We start from the raw sequence: 17,594 nt of genomic DNA, 5'->3' as shown, positions 1-17,594 counted from the left end.
AGAGGGAATAGAGGGGGATGCTGATAGAGAGGATAGGGTGTGAGAGGGAATAGAAGGGGATGCTGATAGAGAGGATAGGGTGTGAGAGGGAATAGAAGGGGATGCTGATAGAGAGGATAGGGTGTGAGAGGGAATAGAGGGGGATGCTGATAGAGAGGATAGGGTATGAGAGGGAATAGAGGGGGATGCTGGTAGAGAGGATAGGGTGTGAGAGGGAATAGAAGGGGATGCTGATAGAGAGGATAGGGTGTGAGAGGGAATAGAAGGGGATGCTGATAGAGAGGATAGGGTATGAGAGGGAATAGAGGGGGATGCTGATAGAGGTAAATGAGGAAGGATGGAAGGTGGCTTGGATGGATTTTAAAGACCAGCCTGGGTTGATTTGATGAAATGGCCTGTTTCTGTAATGCAGCATTCTGTAATGCTCTTAAAAATCCAACTTTACTAAACCCTCCACAAAATGTACTTCTGCCTAACACTCACCTATTCACAGTGTGACACCTGTGCTTGCACACTCTCTGTGAGTGTGGCCAAGTCTGGGTTGTAGTTTGAGAAAGCCAGTCCCATACAGTCCATTAGTCTGTGAGGCGAGTGCAATACTCGAACTTGATGATTTTCCTCTGGGATAAAGCCACTTCACACAGGGATATGGGTGCAAAGGAGGCCTTCACCTTGAATGCACACAGTGTCAGGTGAGGGTACCTCTCTCTGTTTACAAGTTTGCTTGGTCCCTTGACCTAGCTTTCAGTGCGGAACATAGAGAGGGAGCTTTACTGTGTATCTAACCCAATGCTGTATCTGTCCTGGGAGTGTTTGATGGGGACAGTGTGGAGGGAGCTTTACTCCGTATCTAACCCAATGCTGTATCTGTCCTGGGAGTGTTTGATGAGGACAGTGTGGAGGGAGCGTTACTCTGTATCTAACCCCGTGCTGTATCTGTCCTGGGAGTGTTTGATAGAGATAGTGTAGAGAAAGCTTTACTCTGTATCTAACTCCGTGCTGACCCTGTCCTGGGAGACTTTGATGGGGACAGTATAGAGAGAGCTTTACTCTGTATCTAACTCTGTGCTGTACCTGTCTTGGGAGTGTTTGATGGGGACAGTGTAGAGGGAGTTTTACGCTGTATCTAACCCCGTGCTATTTCTGAGCTGGGAATGATTGATGGGGGGACAGAGCTTTACTCTGTATCTAACTCCATGCTGTACCTGCCCTGGGGATGTTTGATGGGGGACAATGTAGGAGCGAGCTTTACTCTGTATCTAACCCCATGCTGTCCCTGTCCTGGGAGTGTTTGATGACGAGGAATAGAAGGGGATGCTGATGGGGATAAATGTAAAAGAATGGGAAGTTGCTCAAATGGATTCCAAAGACCAGGAACAAGAAAGTGAATTTCTTTTTACGAATGTCAAAGGCAAGACCATTTGTCTCATTTGCCAAGACTGCAGTCTTGAGTAAAAGAGGTGATTTGGAACGGCATCACAAAACAATGCATGCAAAATTTCAAGGAAATTTCCCATTTCGCAGCTCCGCTTGGACAAAGAAGGTGGGGGGGGGGTTAAAGGGAATGTTGCAATCTGAAGGTTAAAGGCAAGGCTAGCAAAACCTGTCTCTTCATATTAGCCGTCTGCTGGCGAAACATACTTCACCGCTCACCGATGATGAAGTTATCAAGGAGGTTATGATGGTCGCTGCTAACTCATTGTTCAAAGACTTTAAAAAGGAAGATGAAATGATGACAGCCATCAAGAGAATCAGGAACAGGAAAGTGACAGTAGCCGGAAGGGTGGAATTGTTTTCCGAGGATGTATCTGAGCAAATACACCAGGACTTATCCAGCTGTGAACGTTTCTCACTGCAGTCTGATGAAACAGTCGACATGATGGATACGGCTGAGCTGATTGTCTTCTTTCTCAGGGCATTCTGAGGAGAACGTCCTCATTCTTTTGCCATATATCGAGAGTAGAAGAAGTGAGGATGTATACAATGAATTTAAAAGGGATGTGACTGAGAAACTCTGATCGAGAAACTGGTTTCAATCACAACCAATGGTGCATCGTCAATGCTGGGTGTCAGTGCAGGCTTTGCAGGAACGATCCTGAATTCTCTTCCTTTGACAATTACCGCTGTGTTATTGTAATAAGCCCTCGGAGGCAGAAGTCCCTTCACCAAAATCTTTTATTTACAAATCTAACAGCATACAGAGTGCTTTCAGTTGGCAGTCTGCACTCGGAGTCCCAGAGGAACTGCCAGTCCTGGTTAAGTACAAAACAAGTGGCTCCCTGATTGGCCCATCAATTTAGCCCTTAATCAGGGAGTTCATATTCTAACAGGCCAACCTCAATTGCCTGATTAAAGTCATTACAGATATCCACCAACAAGCACTAGCGAACAAGGTTATTTACTTTTCTCATGTAATGGCGTTTGTTGTCAAGATCGTCAGCTCAGTTTGTGCCAGAGCTCTGTAACATCACTTGTTCAAATCGTTACTCAATAAGCTTGATAGCACCTCTGGTGATCTAATCCTTCATGCAGGTGTGAGGTGGTTAAGTCGAGGTAAAAACCTCCAGAGGTTTTTAGATCTGTTCTCTGAAATTGTCACCTTTCTTAAATCAGAAATAAGGTGCACAGCGAGTTGTCGCGTACTGTGTCTTTGCTGGACCTCGTGTTTCTTACAGAAGCAAGTCCAAAGTTGAATGAGCTGAACTGTGAACTGTCGGGGAGGGGCAGAGACTTGTCACACATGATCAGTGCAGTGAATGTGTTCAAGTTCAAACTGGGCCTGTGGTCCTCCCAGTTAAAGAACAAAATTACTGAGCACTTCCCAAACCTGGAGAGGGTCCAGCAACAGGTCAAACAGAAAAGGTTCCATCCAAACCAATTCTGTGACCACCTGAACAAACTGGAAAAGGAATTCAACAGATGATTTCAGGAGTTAGACAAGGTGGAACAAATCATTATGTTTGCCTCAAATCCTTTTCTTCAAGTGGACAAGTCTTCTTTGTTCTTTTGTCCTTTGTTCTTTGTCATTGGAGAACTGACAGCAAAAGCAAGAGTTTCCTCCTCTGAATACAACCATCTGTCCAGAGATTTTATTGATTTGCTTCAAGGAACTCTTTTATTGTTGAATCTCCTGGATATTCTCTCTCTCTCCTTCCTGCTTGAGGCAAAATAGTGATAATAATAACAGGATTGTCCCCTTACATCCAGCACGCCCAGTACAAGACAGTAAGGCTACTTGAAGTGTGGGACCCTGGGTTAGAATGGACAGAGCAATGGAGTGTGGAATGAGCACTCAATGAGAGCCAATGGGAAAACAGGATGAATGGATTCAATAGGCCCACAGAGTTGCTCCAATTGAGCGAAGGGATAGATTGACACAAGGACTGATTGGTGGGTTGTGTGAGTCAGTCCATGCATTCCAGGACTCGACAGTATTGAAATGAGCGAGCAGGCCCTGGAGCCTGATTTAACGTACCCAAATCTTCTGACTTGATTTTAAATCTATCACTGGGCAATTGAAATTGAGAAAGTTCCTTAGCTGTTTCTGCCCATTTGTGTTAACCAGTGGGGTATTTTAGTTGGATAAGGTGGCTGCTGAAAGCAAGTGAGGCTGCTGAGTGCATCCATAGCTGCCCTTTGTCAGATCAGGAGGAGAAGGAGTCTTCACAAGGAAAGCCCTGACCTCCTCTATCCTTGTCTTTTCCTGAATCCAACCACTGCTCCTCCACTCCTGTTGTTGAGGATTAATCAGACAATGCACGATGAGTACTCAATCTCCTAGGCTTTTATTACTTGCTCGCAAGGAGAACAGACTCAGTGAATTTCACTTGATGTTCTGTTGATTCATACAGATAAATTAGCAGTTATAGTTAATTACAGCAAATGAGAAACGAGCAACTCTCTAATCCTTTATTTGCATTCATAGTCCACCAATCATAACATAGCTTTTTGCCCTTTCTTATCCAAAAGCCGTCTCCTTCATTAGCATAATATGTCACCATATCTTGTGTTTGGTATTTGTCACGGTAACTTGTCTTTGTTTCGTCCTGTGGCCAAGGCCGGGAATACAGTGTTTATGAAACTGACACAAAGTTAGATGAGTTTCTTTCCTGAAAACGCAACCATTGACCTCAATGAGGTCTTGTTTCCATTTTTGCTGACAGAGTTGCCTTGTTGTTGTAACTTAATTTCCACACTGTACAAACTTCCCGAAACCCCCTCCCCCAAGGCCATTGTAGTGTAGCGCGATAAGGCTCGAACTCTGGTCAGTGAGCTAACAAAGGTTTATTAAAGGATAACTTTACACATTACAGAGCAAGGAAAAAGACCTTAACTCCCCAGGGCCAAAACTTCAACTGCTGGGCCAAGCCCAGGCATGTCTGAGTGAGTCCCCAGCTTGGTTCTCAATTGGACCAATGATTACTCTTTCAGGGAAATGCCCCTTAAAGGGCTACGACACCACAGCTACCAAATCTTGTTGTGTTGACCATTGTCCTGATCCCTCTTCATGTGTTCTGGTGTTCTGAAAGTGGCAAGGCAGGTGGAGAAGGTAGTCAAGAAGGCATACGGAATGCTTGCCATCGGCCGGGGTATTGAGTTTAAAAATTGGCAAGTCATGTTGCAGCTTTATAGAACCTTAGTTAGGCCACACTTGGAATATAGTGTTCAATTCTGGTCGCCACACTATCAGAAGGATGTGGAGGCTTTGGAGAGGGTACAGAAAAGATTTACCAGGATGTTGCCTGGTATGGAGGGCCTTAGCTATGAAGAGAGGTTGGAGAAACTTGGCCTGTTCTCACTGGGATGATGGAGGTTGAGGGGTGACCTGATAGAAGTCTACAAGATTATGAGGGGCATGGACAGAGTGGATAGTCAGAAGCTTTTTCCCAGGGTGGAATAGTCAATTACTAGGGGGCATAGGTTTAAGGTGCGAGGGGCAAGGTTTAAAGGAGATGTACGAGGCAAGGTTTTTACACAGAAGGTGGTGGGTGCCTGGAACTCGCTGTCGAGGGAGGTAGTGGAAGCAGATACGATAGTGACTTTTAAGGGACGTCTTGACAAATGCATGAATAGGATGGGAATAGAGGGATATGGTCCCCGGAAGATTAGGGGTTTTAGTTCAGTTGGGCAGCATGATCGGTGCAGGCTTGGAGGGCCGAAAGGTCTGTGCCTGTGCTGTAATTTCCTTTGTTCTTCTTTGTACTTTGAGGGGAGTCGACTGGTACCATGAGACTTGTGTGTCCATCTGCAGCCTCTGCCAGATGGGAATATGGTGACCAACCCCTGGGTTGCCCCAGAGGATCCAGAGAGTAAAGATTAATCTTCTAGAGATTGATGCAAGTAAACCCAGAACAATCAGAGGGTCATTCAACAAAATCATTTTCTTTGCATTTAATTAGTTAGAAAAATATTCCGGAGGAGAGCGAAAAGGATTGTGTGACTCATGGTGAAGTACCATTTGATTGGATATGAAGAGTACGGTCAGTTTCTTATTGACATGGTGATGGCCGAGTGGTATTATCACTAGACCATTAATCTAGAAACCTGGGGTTCTGGGGACCGGGGTTCAAATCCCGCCACGGCAGACGGTGGAATTTGATTTCAATAAAAAGAATCTGGAATTAAGAATCATAGAATCCCTACAGTGCAGAAAGAGGCCATTTGGCCCATCGAGTCTGCACCGACCACAATCCCACCCAGGCCTTACCCCTATATCCCTACATATTTACCCACTAATCCCTCTAACCTACACATCCCGGGACACTAAGGGGCAATTTTTAGCATGTCCAATCAACCTAACCCGCACATCTTTGGACTGTGGGAGGAAACCAGAGCACCCGGAGGAAACCCACGCAGACACGAGGAGAATGTGCAAACTCCACACAGACAGTGACCCAAGCCGGGAAGCGAACCCAGGTCCCTGGAGCTGTGAAGCAGCAGTGCTAACCACTGTGCTACCGTGCCGCCCTAAGAATGTACTGATGGCCCTGAAACCATTGTCGATTGTTGGAAAACCCATCTGGTTCACTAATGTCAGTTAGGGAAGGAAATCTGCCATCCTTACCTGGTTTGACTTACATGTGGCTTCAGAGACACAGCAATGTGGTTGACTCTCAACTGCCCTTGGGCAACTAGGGATGGGCAATAAATGCTGGCCCAGCCAGTGATGCCCATGTCCCACAAATGAATTAAAAAAAGATAAAATTACAGCAGATAAGCCATGTCCGGAGACTAAAAGTGGAGGGTATGCGATGGGGCAGGGGAGTCACATGATGAAACGTCCTGGAACACGGTGGCACAGTGATTAATGCTGCTGCCTCACAGTGCCAGGAACCTGGGTTCAATCCCGACCTCGGGTCACTGTTTGTGTGGAGTTTGCTCATTCTCCCTGTGCTGTGTGGGTTTCCTCTGGGTGCTCTGGTTTCCTCCCACAGTAAAAAGCTGTGCGGGTTAGGTTGATTGGCCATGGTAAATTCCACCTTAGTGTCAGGCGGTTAGTAGGATAGATAAGTGGGGTTATGGGGATAGAACCTGGGTGGGATTGTTGTCGGTGCTGACCCGAGGGCTGAATGGCCTCTTTCTACACTGTAAGGATTCTATGATTCTATGTCTAACCGGAGTTGGCAATCCTGGCTGGGATACAAACTTTCCCAAATAGCATCCCTATAGAAACCAGGCCCCGTTTAAAACCCCTCTTCATTGTGTCAAAGGTTTCCTGTTTTAGCAGGACCTCCCAAAGCACAAGAGTCTGAGGCTCCTTTACTCCTCAGAATAGTCAGGGCAATTTCATAGATATGGGAGCCATTATATTCTTCACTCTTCAATATTACTCATTCAACTACAACATCCCCTCTGGGTTTAGCTGCTTTTGGAATCATAGAATCCCCGCAGTGCTGAAGGAGGCCATTAAGCCCATTGAGTCTGCACCGACTCTCCGACAGAATATCTGACCCAGGCCCTCTCCCCATCCTATCCGGTAACTCTACATACTTACAATGGCTAATTCACTTAATCTACACATTTTGGGATACCAAGGGACAGTTTAGCCTAGCCAATCCACCTAACTTGCACATGTTTGGAGTGTGGGAGGAAACCGGAGCACCCAGAGGAAACCCACGCAGACACGGGGAGAATGTGCAGACTCCACACTTTACCCAAGCTGGGAATTGAACCTGGGTCCCTGGCGCTGTGAGGCAGCAGTGCTAACCACTGTGCCACCATGCCACCCACTTAGTCTGCAATGTTCCAGCTTTTCACTGACCATTTCACAGAGGTTTTTTTTTCCTTTTCTGAAATTTCTTGCGATTCTTTCTGTCTAGTTTTCTGTTGTGTTTTTGCATATTCCCCGCAATCCTTTTCCCATCACAGTCTCGCTGACAGCTGCTGCCTTGTGTGCGGGCAGCGTCAGAGCTGCCCTCAGCATTCCCACGGCAATGCGAAGATTGGTAAGCTGAAAAGGGAATTTCCGGAGAGGGATGGAGGACAGGTGCAACTGCACCCCGAACATCTGGCTCAGGTGCCGTTTGTTTAGCCCCGAGCCAGTTTGCTGAGGGTAGGCCTGAAGAAATCTGTTTTTGTTCTTGGCACTTTAAGGGTTGCAGTATTTATGGCACCTCATTGAGGTCTGGGAAACTCTCACCACATTGCCAGCTCTGCCTCTAGTATGGCAGTGACCATGACATTGTGCCACCTGAACCATCCAATCCATCGCTGGGGGCACTTGCTAATCAGTGACTTCTGTCATGACTTCAAGGAGGCCCATGAGGTTGGCCCTCTTGGAGTATGAGCTCCCTGATTGAGGTAATGATTCCCAATCAGGGAGCCTCACCTGTATATAAAATGGGCACTTCGAATTCTGACTTTATACCTGAAGCGCTCTTAGGAGTGGAATAGAGTTTGTAAATAAAGAGAATCTGGTGACGGGACACTGGCCTCTGAGGAGATATTTCAAAGTCTTTGTTGCCCAGGGGAAACACTTTAATCACTATTGTCTTGGTCACTACAAGTACTTTATAATTGTAAGTGAGTTCCATTACAGATGATGCAGGTACTGTATGGCCTTCAATAAAGAAACATTCTTCCTAAGCCCCCCTCTAGTGCCCAGATGAATATATTACACCCCAGCCTTAATGTGATTTGATTTATTATCGTCACATCTATTGAGATTCAATTAAAAGTATTGCTTCTTGCGCACTGTACAAAGCATACCATTCATAGAATACTTATGCGAGAAGGAAAGGAGAAAGTGCAGAATGTAATGTTAGCCATAGCTAGGGCAGAGAGAAAGATCAGCTTAATATCAGCTAGGTCCATTCAAAAGTCCGATGGCAGCAGGCAAGAAGCTGTTCTTCAGTTGGTTGTACTTGTCCTCAAACTTTTGTATCTTTTTCCTGATGGAAGAAGGTGGAAGAGAGTATGTCTGGGGTGCATGGCGTCCTTGATTATGCTGGATGCTTTTCTGAGGCACTGGGAAGTGTAGACGGAGTCAATAGATGGGAGGCTGGTTTGCGTGATGGACTAGGGTTCGTTCACGACCCTTTGTAGTTTCTTGCAGTCTTGGACAGAACAGGAGCCATACCAAGCCATGACACATCTGGAAAGGATGCTTTCTATGGTGCATCTGTAAAAATTGGTGAGATGTGTAGCAGACATGCCAAATTTCCTTAGCCTCCTGCCCTTCAGAAGGGCAGCAAGTTTGTGAAATAAATTATGGCTTTATAAACTTTTATGACTCATTAACACATTGCCTGCTTATAAATTCTAACCTTTTTTCCATGTCTATTGATAAAATGCTAAGATGAAAACAGAGTGATTTCCGATTGTTGTCAGCAACTCTTCCTTGGTTAGTGAAAGGTTGGAGATGTTTGTTAATCAAACATACACACTTATTGTGTGTATGGGATTGTGAGAGTATGTGGCAATGTGGACATTCAGCCTCTTGCGCCAAGGTGTGGGGCAATGTGGACATTCAGCCTCTCGGGTGAGGGTGTGTGGCAATGTGGACATTCAGCCCCTCGAATGAGGGTCTGTGGCAATGTGGGCAATCAGTCTTTCAGGCCAGCTCAGCCACAAACTCCGAGCTGAGAGAGGAAAACAAAAGCCCAGGGGAGCCGGTAAACTCACTCCTCACCTGAGAAATTCTGCTGATGGAGGACCCAGCAGCTGAATGCAGTCCCCAGGCGTGCAGCGTCACTCCAGTAATGGGACTGCCCATGTGAGGAGCAGCTTTCACTTTCTACCCATTTGAAATAAAGTATTTCTCTCCATTCTGGAAAAGCAGACATGTTTACGCGTTGTTCCAATTGACTGTCTGCCGGTTACATATTATTCCTTTTCTGTGCTTGCAGATGGCATTTTCCAACGGGCGGCACGGTAGCACAGTGGTTAGCACTGCTGCTTCACAGCTCCGGGGTCCTGGGTTCGATTCCCGGCTCGGGTCACTGTCTGTGTGGAGTTTGCACATTCTCCTCGTGTCTGCGTGGGTTTCCTCCGGGTGCTCCGGTTTCCTCCCACAGTCCAAAGATGTGCGGGTTAGGTTGATTGGCCAGGTTAAAAATTGCCCCTTAGAGTCCTGGGATGTGTAGGTTAGAGGGATTAGCGGGTAAATATGTGGGGGTAGGGCCTGGGTGGGATTGTGGTCGGTGCCGACTCGATGGGCCGAATGGCCTCCTTCTGCACTGTAGGGTTTCTATGATTCTATGATTCTATGATTCTAACTCCATGTTCTGTGTGTGTATGGGTGTGTGTGTGTGTTTGTGTGTGTGTGTGGGCGTGTGTGTGTGTGTGTGCATATATGCGTGTGTGAGAGTGAGGGTTTGTGCCTGTGTGTATATATGGGTGTGTGTATGTGTGTGTATATATGGGTGTGTGTATGTGTGTGTGTGTGTATATGAGTCTGTGTATGTGGGTGTGGGTGTATATGGGTGTGTGTATGTGCGTGTGTGTGTGTATATGGGTGTGTGTATATGCGTGTGTGTGTGTGTATATATGGGTGTGTGTATGTGTGTGTGTATATGAGTCTGTGTATGTGTGTGTGTGTGTGTATATGGGGGTGTGTGTGTGTGTATATGGGTGTATGTATATGCGTGTGTGTGTTTATATAGGTGTGTGTTTGTGCGTGTGTGTGTATATGGGTGTGTGTGTATATGGGTGTGTGTGTATATGGGTGTGTGTGCATATGGGTGTGTGTGTATACATGGGTGTGTGTATGTGCGTGTGTGTGTATATGGGTGTGTGCATGTGTGTGTGCATATGGGTGTGTGTATGTGCGTGTGTGTGTATATATGGGTGTGTGTATATGTGTGTGTGTGTGTGTGTGTATGGGTGTGTGTATGTGTGTGTGTATATGAGTCTGTGTATGTGCGTCTGTGTGTCTATGGGTGTGTGCATGTGCGTGTGTGTGTGTATATGGGTGTGCGTGTGTGTGTATATGGGTGTGTGTATGTGCGTGTGTGTGTATATGGGTGTGTGTATATGGGTGTGTGTATATGCGTGTGTGTGTATATATGGGTGTGTGTATGTGTGTGTGTATATGGGTGTGTGTATATGGGTGTGTCTATATATGGGCGTGTGTATGTGCATGTGTGTGTGTATATATGGGTGTGTGTATGTGCGTGTGTGTGTGTATATGCGTGTGTGTATGTGCATGTGTGTGTGCATATGGGTGTGTGTATGTGCGTGTGTGTGTGTGTGTGTATATGGGTGTGTGGATGTGCGTGTGTCTGTGTGTATATGGGTGTGTGTATGTGCGTGTGTGTGGGTGGGTGTGTGTGTGTGTATATGGGTGTGTGCATGTGCATGTGTGTGTGTGTGTATATGGGTGTGTGTATGTGCATGTGCATGTGTGTATATGGGTGTGTGTATGTGCATGTGTGTGTGTGTATATGGGTGTGTGTATGTGTGTGTGTGTATATGGGTGTGTGTGTGCGTGTGTGTATATGGGTGTGTGTATGTGTGTGTGTGTGTATATGGGTGTGTGTATGTGCGTGTGTGTGTGAGTGTATATGGGTGTGTGTATGTGTGTGTGTGTATATGGGTGTGTGTGTGCGTGTGTGTATATGGGTGTGTGTGTATATGGGTATGTGTATGTGCGTGTGTGTCAGTGTCGGATTTAGACTTGGTGAGGCCCTAAGCTATATAAAGCTTGGGGGCCCCTTGTTAAAAAGTTACACCAAAAGGTCTCACAAAGGTGCGTCCCAAAACAGGACCTTGGGTCGCCACAAAAAAATTGAAAACATAATTATGTCTTTTAATTATTCAATAGCAAAGTATTTAAAGTGAAAAATACAAATTATTTTCAAATGAATGCATTTACTGATTACATATTTATCATTTGGCTGGCTTGATCTCTCTCATAGATTTTGGTAATTTTGGGAATTTTTTGAGTTGCTCTTCAAGCTGGTGCTTTCTTTTTCTTTTCTGGTATCTGCTCTTAAATGTTCTCTTCATTGTAAACCTTCTGAAATTTTGTGAGGCCGCTGCGGATTGTGGGGCCCTAAGCTGTAGCTTGTTTAGCTTATGCCTAAATCCGGCACTGGTGTGTGTATATGGGTGTATGTGAGTGAGAGTTTGTGTATATGGGTGTGTGTGTAGGTGTGTGTGTATATGGGTGGGTGTGTGCATGTGTGTGTGTGTGTGTGTGTGTATATAGGTGTGTGTGTGCATGTGCGTGTGTGTATATAGGTGTGTGTGTGCATGTGCGTGCGTGTGTGTATATAGGTGTGTGTGTGCATGTGCGTGTGTGTGTATACATGGGTGTGTGTGAGTGAAAGTTTGTATATATGGGTGTGTGTGTAGGTGTGTGCACACCCGCCTCTATGGCACTGCCCCTTGTGTTCTATTTGTGCCTCTTCCCACACCCCCGGCTGTTTCTCCGGTGTATTTCTGTCACTGCCTGTCTCGCAGCCTCTGTGTGTCTAATTGCCATTCTGCTTGTCTGGCTGTCTGTCTCCCCTGTCCTTGATGTCTCCTCTCTCTTTCTGTCTCCCCCATCTGTCTCAGGCTGCCCAGTGTAATTGCTAATCAGCTCTAATTTTCCCAACTCTGTACTTGCGGTGAAATGTTGCTGCTCTCTCCTCTCCTCCATACTTTTACTAAAAGTAGCCATGCTGGAAAATGACAAGTTGGCAGAGATTCCTGCCAAGGAGATGTTTTTGGCTGAGAATGCTTGATGCCTTCAGGGCAAATTGAAGAGAAAGACTCATTACGGAGAATGAGCTGCTTCCTCTCCCAGCTTCAGAGCAGGGGAATCCCATTGATAGTGGAAAATGGAATGAAGGCCTCAGGCTTTGTTAGCTCTGACGTATTGAGGTGGTTAACTCCTAGACTTGGCCTCCCTCCCCCCGCCAGATTCACCCACAGTTTCAGGTTTGCTTTCCAGCAGGAATCAATCATGTTGACCATGTCAAGTAGTCTAAGATAACATTGACTGGGCCGGACGGAAGATGGGCAGCACGGTGGCACAGTGGTTAGCACTGCTGCCTCACGGCACCAGGGACCTGGGTTCAATTCCAGTCTCAGGACACTGTCTGTGTGGAGTTTGCATGTTCTCCTTGTGTCTGTGTGGGTTTCCTCCAGGTGCTCCAGTTTCTCCCATAATCCAAAGCTGTGCAGGTGCATTGGCCATGCTAAATTACCCTTAGTGTCAGGAGGACCAGCAAAGTAAATACATGGGGTTATGGGGATAGGGACTGGGTGGGATTGATGCAGGTGCAGGCTCAATGGGCCGAATGGCCTCCTTCTGCACTGTAGGGATTCTATGATTCTATGATACTTCTAAGAACACTCAAGAAGCTCCACATCATCCAGGACAAAGCAGCCAATTGATTGGCACCCTATCCACCACCTAAACTTCCACTTACACCACCACCGACACACAGTGACAGCCGTGTGTATCATCCACAAGATGCACTGCAGGAACTCACCACTTCGACAGCACCTTCCAAACTGTGATCCATCTAGAAGGACAAGGGCGGCAGACACATGGGAATACCACAACCTGCAAATTCCCCTCCAGGCCACACACCTTCCTGACTTGGAAATAAATTGCCGTTTCTTCAATGTTGCTGGGTCAAAATCCTGGAATTCCTTCTGTAACAGCACTGTGGGTGTACCTACAGCGGATTGCAGCGGTTCAAGAAGGCAGCTCAGCATCTTCAGTGTCGCCTACTCCAGTGCAGGTCCTGAACCAGAAATCAGATGTTGGGCCAGACATTTTTGGAGCTCAGTTCACAGAGCCAACTCTGTGCAGCTGACTTATGGATGGGAAAGAATGGTGGAGATTCTCTCATCCCGCTGTGCTGATTTGTTAGCGCTGTGGGCCGGGAGAGTCTAGCAGCATCCTATTTGCACAATTTGCGCTGAGCGTCGGGCCTCTGTGCGTCTCCCAACGCTGGATTTCCGGTGCCGTCAGCTCCGTGCCGGTAATCGGTATAGAGTTGCCCAATGAATGTTATTTGAATATAATATAATGAATCTAATTTGAATATAATTTAAATACCATTAATGGGACTGAAGACTCCGGGCCTGCTAGCATCTCCCACGCCCCTACCGCCAGGAGTGTTTGACTCCAACGTGGTTTATAGTAGCTCCCCACTTTTGGGCAGCTGGCAGCCTGACCCCGTTGGAGTGAAGCGGGGGGGGGGGGTGGGGGGGGAATCGAGGCCCCCTGTGAGGGTTGGGCGATGTGGGGGGTGTCCCCTGGGCATTGCCACTTGGCAGTGCCAGCCTGGGCTCCCTTGGCTGGCACCCTCCCAAGGGGGCACCCTGGCACTGCCTACCAAGACGGTGCTAAGGGAGCATGGCCTAATGGGGCAGTATGGCCTCCGGGGGCAATCTGTGGGCGTGGGGGGTCCCGCTGCCACTCTGCAATCAGGATCAGTGGGGGAGGGAGGCCAGCGATCAGAGCTGGCCATTGGGGTGGGGGGGGTTTGGGAGTTGCCTGCTGGGTGGGTTGGAGCTGCAGGGGCGGATGTTGGCACTGCAGGGGGGGGGGGGGGGGCGTGCTGGTGGGGGTGGGGGGGGGGGGGGGGTGGGGGGGGGGTGGGGATCGGAAAATCGGGGCTGGGGGGATGGGGCGAGGCTGGCACGGGCATGTTTGGGGGGATTGCATGGCTGGCGATGCAGAGATCACGGGGCTGGACAGTAATCGAGAGGCCAGCAGACAGGGGTCACTGCTCATGCGCCGATCTCAGCGCTGACAGATCAGTGCATGAACAGTGTCCTGCTCAGCGCTGTGCTGTCGGCCTCTCCAATGGGATTAGGCCCCATCCCCTGGAGTGATTTACGCTGAGGCACTCTACAGAGTACAGAGTGTCAGAGATTCATTTTGAAATTTCCACTGAAAAAAACAGTGGGAGTTACTCCAGTTTTTACGCAAATTCGACACTTACAATTTTTTTGGGAGAATTGTCCCCACATTCTGGGTACCCTTTGTTTTCATCCGATTATGGAGGGATAGCTTCAAAGTTCTCCAAATTATAAAAGGATGGGGCAGGATAGACAGCCCATCTCGACTAGTTCTGGGTCAAAGTTGAGGGGCTAAGATTAATTTCTCGACCACAGAAGATTATAGAGGTCAAATCACTGAATATATTTAAGAAGCGAATAGATAGATTTCCAAGTTTCATAGAACCATAGAACCGCCACAGTACAGAAGGAGGCTATACAGCCCATCAAACCTGCATCGACCACAATCCCACCCAGGCCCTATCCCCATAACCCCATGTATTTACCCTGCTAATCCCTCTGACAGGCCCCCCATGGCCAATCTACCTAATCTTTGGACTGTGGGAGGAAACCGGAGCACCCGGAGGAAACAATTACAGACATGGGGAGAAAGTGCAAACTCCACACAGATAGTGACCCAAGCTGGGAATCGAACCCAGGTCCCTGGCGCTGTGAGTCAGCAGTGCTAACCACTGTGCCACCGTTCCGCCCTGTCTCGGGGTATGAAGAGAGCATGGGAGTATGGTGTTGAGATAGAGGATCTGCCATGATTACATTGAATGGTGGAGCAGGTTCGAAGGGCCGAACCTGCTCCACCTCTTCCTATTTTCTATCCAAATGGTTTTGAACAGAGGACAGGAGAAACCTTCTCACACAGGATTCAGAGGCTGTGGAATTCACTTCCAGGGTTAGTGACTGAGGCACAAACTGGCAACAACAGCCAGTCATTTTCTAATTCCTTCACCATTATAAAACATCCCAGACAAAATAATGGCCGGAATTCTGTGGCCGCTCAGTTTGGCGGGATTCTCCAGTCCCGCCGGCAGCACACCCTTGCCTGCAGGTTTCTCGCCAGCGTGGGGTGACGTCAATGGGAATTCCCATTGACAGTGGCAGGGCTAGAGAATCCTACCGCTAGCAAACAATGTGCCACCTCCCGCCAGCAGGAAACACATGGCTGGGAGGCTGGAGAATCTCACCCAAAATCTGACAATGGACAACATAAGGAAATATTTTCACTGCCAATGTAAAACGTGGTTGAAGAGGTAGGTTTTAAAGGAGGCAGGTGAAGTGGCTGAGAGGTTTGGGGAGCGGGTCCAGCGGAGATTCACACGGATGATCCCAGGAATGGTAGGCCTGACATACGATGAACGTCTGAGGATCGTGGGATTATATTCATTGGAGTTTAGGAGGTTGAGGGGAGATCTGATAGAAACTTACAAGATAATGAACGGCTTAGATAGGATGGACGTAGGGAAGTTGTTTCCATTAACAGGGGAGACTAGGACGCGGGGGCACAGCCTTAGAATAAAAGGGAGTCACTTTAGAACAGAGATGAGGAGAAATTTCTTCAGCCAGAGAGTGGTGGGTCTGTGGAATTCATTGCCACAGAGGGCTGTGGAGGCCGAGATGTTGAGCGTCTTCAAGACAGAAATTGATAAATTCTTGATTTCTCGAGGAATTAAGGGCTATGGGGAGAGAGCGGGTAAATGGAGTTGAAATCAACCATGATTGAATGGTGGAGTGGACTCGATGGGCCGAATGGCCTTACTTCCACTCCTATGTCTTATGGTCTTATGGTCTTATGGAATTCCCGAGTTTAGATTGGTTAGCTGGAGGGAGGGAAATAGATTGAAGGGCTAAGGTAACAGGGAAGGTAACTGTGTTACTGGGTGGAGGGTAAGCACAGACTGGCTGGGCTGAATGGCCAGCTTCAGTGTTGCAGCATTGATGAATTTCTGCTTTATTCTGAATTAGGATGTGTAGACTTTTCATGTTCCAACATGAATCGGAAGCAGTGAGTGATTTAAAACAAACAGTACTTCAAAGATTGGTTCAAAGAAATGTATTGCCCTGACAGGAAATCTAGTGGCACCTAGACACTGATGCTTTGGTTTTCTGTTTCATGGGAAGAAATTAATTGCTTTTCACTATTGTTCAAGTGAAGTGGTTTCTTGATGACGGCCTAATCCAGCCTACTCCCATCGATCAAATCCATGTCTGCTCTTGTCTATGTAGTTACAGTCTGCTCTACAAATGAGATAGCAAGGGGGAAATTTACATTGTCTCTCCCCCCCCCGCTCCACATCTCTCACACACCCCCCACCCCAAATAGTAAACTTGCAAGATTTGTTCAGAAATGGGGCAGGTTACTGCCCTGAGGGGGAATCTGTGTCTCACTGTGTCGACACTGTGCCTTTAAGAAACGTGTTTTAATTATGTTTCTCTGCAGGGTGTTTTGAGTAGTGCCTGACATTATGTCGGTGCTCTGGTGTCTGCAGCCATTGTCCTCTATTGTTACTGAAGCAGTATAATTGACATCATGTTTGTTTTAACCTGGACTAATGCAGTGTTCTGTTGTATTAGTCTTCCCCTGAGATTGCAGAGTAGAGCTTGATTGGAATAGTTGACCAGTCAGGTCATATGACGGGGGGCAGCTAGGTTTCACAGAGAATTCCAGCTTTGTTTTTCAGATGCTGTTTTGGAAGCTCCAGAAAGGGAGATATCCTTTTCTGTCTCTGAAGCCTGAAGACTGGAAGCCTCGAGACGCTAGGTTAGCTTCTCCAGTGGCCTGAGACCAGAATTGAACCCAGGTCTCTGGTTCTGTGAAGCAGCAATGCTAATCACTGTACCACTGTGTTGCCCCTGTAAGAGGAGTATGAGGAGAGTATGGGAGTGTGGTGTTAGGATAGAGGATCTGCCATGATCATATTGAATGGTGGAGCAGGTTCTAAGGGCTGAATGGCCTACTCCCGCTCCTATTTTCTATGTTTCTAAATGGAAAAGGTTTTGGACAGGGACAAGAGAAGCCTCCTTGCACGGGCTGTAGAATTCAGGATACATCCTTCTCTGAAAACTGCTGTTCGGATCTCTGCCATAGGTGTTAAAAGCTGGAAATCTAGTATCACACGAGCACACTAATCCTGACGAAGGATGTATGCCTATGGGCATTGCTTTTAAATTGGAACAACAGAGATAGCTAGCTGTTAAGAATTATACTGTGTCATGTTTAAGTCTTGTAATTGGTAAAAGTTAGGCTAATTATTTGTGTTCTTAAATAAACTTTGTTTGATAAAAGCTTCCTAGTGGGTCACTTGAATCATACCTGAAGCAAAACACCTCATGCTCACCAATGCCAAAATCAAATG

At 47.1% G+C, this 17,594-nt stretch overlaps 1 protein-coding gene across 1 annotated transcript in view; it reads right to left on the bottom strand.

Moving 5' to 3' along the window:
* Nucleotides 1-2,849: 2,849 nt before the first annotated feature.
* LOC144508712 (uncharacterized) overlaps nucleotides 2,850-17,594 on the bottom strand; it is a 45,368-nt gene continuing 30,623 nt past the window's right edge. Inside the window, exons 5-7 of the mRNA XM_078237021.1 lie at nucleotides 12,049-12,173; nucleotides 9,131-9,268; nucleotides 2,850-2,899 (exon numbers count right to left, since the gene is read on the bottom strand). Of these exons, the coding sequence (XP_078093147.1) occupies nucleotides 2,850-2,899; nucleotides 9,131-9,268; nucleotides 12,049-12,173 (313 nt within the window). The remainder of the gene's footprint in view (nucleotides 2,900-9,130; nucleotides 9,269-12,048; nucleotides 12,174-17,594) is intronic.

This window comes from Mustelus asterias, chromosome 20, assembly GCF_964213995.1.
Source record: "Mustelus asterias chromosome 20, sMusAst1.hap1.1, whole genome shotgun sequence".
NCBI classification, from domain to species: Eukaryota; Metazoa; Chordata; class Chondrichthyes; order Carcharhiniformes; family Triakidae; genus Mustelus; species Mustelus asterias.
Note: the sequence above shows the minus strand (reverse complement) of the source record. Positions and strands in the feature narration are given on the sequence as shown.